Source organism: Crocodylus porosus, unplaced genomic scaffold (assembly GCF_001723895.1).
Source record: "Crocodylus porosus isolate Cpor-Errol unplaced genomic scaffold, CroPor_comp1, whole genome shotgun sequence".
In the NCBI taxonomy this organism is placed as follows: Eukaryota; Metazoa; Chordata; order Crocodylia; family Crocodylidae; genus Crocodylus; species Crocodylus porosus.
The window spans coordinates 74,208,643-74,214,949 of record NW_017728943.1 but is presented as its reverse complement, the minus strand read 5'-3'; the positions used below and the strand labels follow the sequence as shown (position 1 = coordinate 74,214,949).

The 6,307-nt window shown below is 40.9% G+C and overlaps 1 protein-coding gene across 1 annotated transcript in view; it reads right to left on the bottom strand.

The window, feature by feature from the left end:
• ALK (anaplastic lymphoma receptor tyrosine kinase) overlaps positions 1-4,655 on the bottom strand; it is an 85,599-nt gene extending 80,944 nt beyond the window's left edge. Inside the window, exon 1 of the mRNA XM_019549589.1 lies at positions 4,418-4,655. Within this exon, the coding sequence (XP_019405134.1) occupies positions 4,418-4,496 (79 nt within the window). The 5' untranslated portion in view covers positions 4,497-4,655. The remainder of the gene's footprint in view (positions 1-4,417) is intronic.
• Positions 4,656-6,307: the final 1,652 nt, after the last annotated feature.

Sequence of the window (6,307 nt, the reverse complement as noted above, 5' to 3'; positions counted from 1 at the left end):
TTCAAGAGAAGGTTGGATGTGTATCTAGCTGGGGTAATGTAGGCCCAGCACTCTTTCCTGCTTATGCAGGGGGTCGGACTCGATGATCCATTGAGGTCCCTTCCGACCCTAGCATCTATGAATCTATGTTGTTCAAATGACCCTACTTTCACCAGGACCATGGATGGGTTGGCCGGTGTAATTCACTGATCCAAATGTATTTATCATGCTTCAGATTGCTGTGCAATTTGCAAATTTTACCAGCAATAAGCTTTTATATTTTCTTCCAACTCATTATTATATTGATTAACACCAGACAAAGAACTGAACTGAACTGTGTGAGATCCCTGTTGAAGTTATATCTACACAGCGATGATTCCCTTTTTACAATCAGCTTTTGAGATGTGGTTAGCTAGTTTTTAACCCAGTAAAAAATGGGCTACAAGGAGTTTATATAGCACTTTTATTTAAAAAGAAAGAAAGAAAGAAAAAGTCAGAATGTCATGCTGGATTAAAATCAAATCAAAATCAAAACTCTAAGAGTATTGTGTCACAGTAACTTTATCAAATTTAGGATTTGACATCATCCCCTCACCCCAATATCTATAGTCATATCACAAAAATAGGACTGCAAGGGACCTCAGCAGGTCATCTGGTTCAACCACCTACTCATGGCAGGACCATGCCTATTGAAACCACAAGTATGAGTCTACCTTGGTCCTAAGCATTTCAGGAACAAACCTCATAAGCATTTCAGGAACAACTCCCAAGCATGGTGCCTGAAATAACACCATCCTTTAAGTTGCCGCAGGTAGTGTAGGGAGATGAGAGTACTGTCAACATACCCAAACATTTCATTTAATCAGAATCAGATATTTTTCATTTTATTTCCACATTTCTTTTTTTTTTTTTTAATTAATAAAAGGCAAAGGCTGAATTCACCTTGGAAAGTAGATTCACCATTTACAAAAACAAGAGGCAGCACCAGGTTCCTCTCCTACCACTGTTGCAGATCTTGATCAAAATCCCCTCTCTGCCTGATTTAGTAATTAGGTTTATATTAGCCCCCCCCATCTTAAAAGTAATCTAGCTACCAGAAGAGGTGCTTTCTTTTACACAATTTCATTCTCGCCCAATGAATATGAAACTGCTCCACTTTACAAACCACTGAATATGCCCAGCCCCAAGATATCCTACAGCTCAGTAGGCAGGGCACTCTTCTGAAAGGTAGGAGTTGTGTTTAAATCCCTGCTCCAAGTCAGGTAGTGAAGAGATTTGAGCTCTGGTATCCCACACCTTATGAGAACACCCCAACCAATGGGGGTAAGATAGAGGTGAGAGTTTTTGCAAGTAGTATGTAAACCTTACATGAATAGGATTTTGAAAAGGTAGGTTCACATGATGAGTGCATCCTCCTGTACAATACAACACATTTTTCTCCAGGTAAAAAGAACCAGAAGCTTCACTAATATGCTAAGAGCCTATGGTTACATTATTCAGTTTAACATTGGAATGTTAAATATAACAATATCACTTCATTGAAATACGTTAAAACCAGTCAGTAGGCCAGTGAAATAGCAGCTATGTTACCGGGAGCAGCTAACAGACAGCAGAATTGCAGAAGGAAGTCTAACTTGATTAGTGGAACTTCAAGATGATTCAAAAGGAAAGGAAGGTCATTAACATCTGTGGAATGAAGAGTGTAGAAAGGATCAGGTAGATTTTAAATGAGTCATAAATTTGACACTTTTGCTGATGCCTGAACAGAAATGCTGCTGCCGCTGATATGTAGTTAGTTTTAAACTTTGGGTAGAGCAGGAATCAAGGGATGGGTACAACTCTGCCAGTGCACTTCCCCCTCCTACCCCACCCCCCATACTCCCCTATCCACTCCTGATCAAGCCAATGAATTGAAAGAGTTTGTTTTGGAAATGGTAACATGAATCATAACTGTATTTCCAAATTCTTTATTTAGCTTAAGCTAGCTGCTAAATTCAACCCCAGATTTGCAAACTCTGGTTCAGAGCAACAAAAACTTAATTTCTTGGTAAATTAACTGTTTGAAGAACAAGTTGGCCCTGCTCTAGTAAGTCCCATTTTCTCTAAACCCTTACTGATAGACATGAATTACCATGCACACCTACTGATCCATTTCCAGAATCGGATGCCCTAACTAAGAACTAAATGTGAGATTCTCAGAAGTGTCTAGATGGCTTTTAGCGGGTCTCTGTATTCCAGTTTCACTCAGGGCTTTTGAGAAATCCTATCCTTATTTGCCTATCCTCCCAGACAGAAGGAACCAGCTCAAAGTGTGGGATTCAAGCAATTATAGGGAAAAAAAAAAATCAATAATGTAAATCACTACTTATGAATGAACCTAGAGAACAACTACCAATTTCATAATTATGAATGGCTCAGCCTCCTAGGCTTCCAGCAAGGAGGAACATGAAGCGCATTTACCATTACTGACTAGGAAATAATAGAGCAAACATTAAAAGAAACCCGACAGCCACTGCAAATTTCATAAGTTTTAGCAGCCAATTTTACTGGAAGGGAAAGAAAAACAACTGGGACAGATAAACCAGTATCAAGCAAAAAAGCCTGTGGAATATAACAAGAGCCAATTTTGAGCCCATCAACACTACATCTAAATGAAGGACAAGACTGCAATCTGCAAATTACAAATAAAAATGAACTGATTTTGTCTCTCTCCCTTGGTTTCATTATGGCTTTTGACAAAAGAATGGTCTCATTTAATGTCATTTTCTTTCTTAGCTGTACTGTCTCTCTTTTTTAGGAGAATTAAGTTTCAAGAGTGGGCACATTTACTCGTCACATGGGTTGTTCTAACATTGTGTGAAGGAGCAGAGAGCTGCAGACCTCTATTTTCAATCTCTCTAGCTATTCAACGCTGTCTTTTTACAGTTCAGTCAGGATGTACCAGAAATTCTTATGTTCTTAAGAAAGGAAGGGAAGCATCTATAGCAGTTGATAAGACAGAAAAATTGTAAAAGGAAATTGTAAAAAGAAATTGATGCTGCTCGCATTACTGATAGGCTGTGTTGCGATTTTGCTTGAGATTCTAGAGAAATAGGAAATTTGCTAAAACTAAAAAATGAGTCCTGCATGAATCCTTTTTTACAGTAGATCCACTGAGCTCACTGGAATGATGCAAAGTAATGGTTTATAGGTGGAGAAGAGGCATAACAAGCAATTTCTGCACCTGGGAGGCCAGTCGCAGCTGGGCTGGCAGTAGTCACCATTCTTGTGCCCTCTAAAATCAGTGCCTGGGGCCAATGCTCTTGCTCACCCATATCTTGTCACACCACTGGGTTGAGGCCCCTACAAAGTACTGTTTATATGTTACTTTGTAAAATATAGGCTGGTTAGAGCTTGATTCATATCCTGTGAAGGGCAAATTGAAGACTTCCATTAACATCAGACTGGAGCTGGATTAGGCCCTTAAAGCAGATAAAAAAGGTACTATGTGCTCCGAAATAAGACACATACCTTGTTTTCATGAAGGCAAAATGGAGTGGGGAAAGAGATTTTTCCCAGTGTTATGGACACTCAGAGCAGGGACACAGCCTAACCTTCAGATCACTTATCCTCCCTTTCCTGCTTGGGAAGACGCTACAGTTTTAACCTTCTCACAGCTGAACAAGCACCTCTTGGCTGCTCAGGCAAAAGCTGAAACTATAGCTGTTGCTAAAGACTGGATTCCATTTGAAAAGGACTAAGAACAGCCTGCAGGGCTGTGAAATATGAGAAGAGAAACAAAAGGTAGCCAACAGACAGCAAAATTGCTGAAAAAAGGCTAGTGTGATTAGTAGAGTATTAAGACTATCTGCAGAGCGAAGAAAAATTAGGAGGAATCTGTTGGATTATAAATGAGCCATGAAGTCCATTGAGTACTTCAAGAACTGCCTGAAGAGAAGTGCTACTGCTGCTGCCAGACATTTGGTTTTAAATTTTGGGTGGAACAAGAATCAAATCAAGCTACAACCATACCACTGTATCCGCTACAGCTCTGCCCCGATGGACTCCATCCCACCCTCCGTGTAGCTTCTGGAAGAAATAGAAAGAAAAGAAGTAGCAACCATCTTACTACATTTGCATTCTTCTATTCTGGGTGAAAAAAGTTAACTCCCCTGTTTAAGATATGCGCTCAAGCTTTAGAAGGCTAATTTTTGGGGGAAGGTGCATGCTGTATGTAAGTAAATATGGTATTCTTTCCCTATCTACATGCTAAAGCAGTCATGTAGCTAAGGGGAGGGGTGACTGGGGCACTGAGTTGGTGCGAGGCACAAAAATACCAGCTGCTGTGCTGCCAACTCAGCTTCTGTTGCCACCAGCAGCAGCCTCGCCACTGATACTGTCCCATGCACTGTCACCACCCAAAGTGACGTGCCCAGTTATGCCTCTGTGGTAAACTGACCTTCTCCAGTAGCAGCACCTTCAAGCATGCCATGTTGATCCAGTTGCCTCCCAACCCAGATGCATAGGGGAGTCCACATAGGTCTTCAGGTAGGCTAGTTGGCTTTCATTCTAGTGCTAATTAACCCAACATAGCTATACTGCTTCTGGTGAAGGAGATAGTTGGCAGGAAGTCTCATGAAGAACATGCTTGAAGGCACTATTGCCAGGCATGATATGGAATTGTTTATACTGCCTCTGTGCCACTCTCTAAAACATCACTAAGATGTGCTCCTCACCTACTGCCCCAACTCTGCCTCATTTCTAGGATGTGATGCATGCAATCTGGTTTCCCCGAGCACACTCCTACAAGCACATCTAGGGCAGAAGACATCCACTAAGTGCTCCATTTAAGCGGGTACACTGCCTCATTTCCAGAGGGTATCATGTGAGGAGGAGAAATGAGGAGGCAGCATTTCAGAGGGTTACACAGAAGACTAGACCCGTTCTTAGTGATGCAGTGGTTTGGTTGTACCCTGATGCTTTGGTTCTTGCTCCATCCAAGACCACAGCCTTACATACCTAACTTCCACTGACATTATTGAATGTCACTGACTCTAATTGTACACAACACAGGTTCCACAGGGACACCAACAGTGCAGGTGAGCCATGAAATATGAAATGTTTCATGTTTTCTGCTTGTTCAGTGCTTTACCCCTTTCAAAAGACTGCTGAGAGGAGATGGTAATAACTGTTCTGCTGGCTTGGGGCTGGTTAAGGCACAGAACTGGAGCTTGAGGGACTTGTGTTATCATCCTTAATGACCTGTCTGTGATAAAACTGAGAACTGTTTCAGAAGTTTTGAGAGACAATAGGACTCTTTCCATAAACATCAGTGGGCTCTGGATCAGGTCCTTAGGGACTCATTCATTTCTCCGGAAGTTCAACAAAAGGCTGTCACTAAGTTCAGCCAAATTTGGAGCAGGCCTCCCTCCAACCATGATGTGCCTCATTTCCCTTCTTCTCCATCTATAAAGAGGGGAAGAGACTATTTATAATCTCACAAGGACAACATGAAATTTAGTTCCAAGATGCTTATAAAGTGCTTCAGATCTTTGGCTACCAGTGCCTGCATAGCACCAATTTACTTCAAAGGTGGTTCTTGTACTGAACACCAAGATGGTATCTGGAGGATACCATCTTGTGTGTCATACATCTACTAGCACTTTGAATGAGCAGCTCATTCTACACTGGCTACTGAACAGCCACCAGATAGCAATGACTCCATTCACTACTGAACTGTTCTGGATTCCTACTCAACAGCAGAGCTGAAACACTCTGCACCTTATTACCACTAGCCCAAAGCCTGCAGTCTTCCTAAATACATATTTCCAATTTGGGTTCTAATATTCTTCTGATTTATTCAGCAAACAGATTGTGTTATTTTTATTCTCTCGGTACATTTACCAGGGGGGAAATTATCAGGCTATTATCAAATTGCACATAAAGCTAGGATATTAGATCAATGTTTGCAGGATCCTTCAGACATAATTCAGACAGAATTCTGTAGCAATATTTGAGAGCGATAATCTTAATGAAAAAATTCAACAAAGATCATATACTATACAGTCAACACCAAAATATACTATAAATGACATAACATTTCTAAAGGAAAATAACAAATGATACGAAAGAGTAAAACCTACAGCACTGGTTCTTAGCCTTTTAGGCAGTTTTCACCAGTTCATCAAATTAAAAGCTTGGCTCCACCAGCTGGCACTCAGATTTAAACTTACAATTGTGCTGATATCAAATGGGAGTTTTGAATGCAGAGGAAATCCAGCAATCAGGCCCAAAGCACGTGGTCAGATAAATCCACCCTCTTACTTTTCATATCATTTTCTTGATGCAT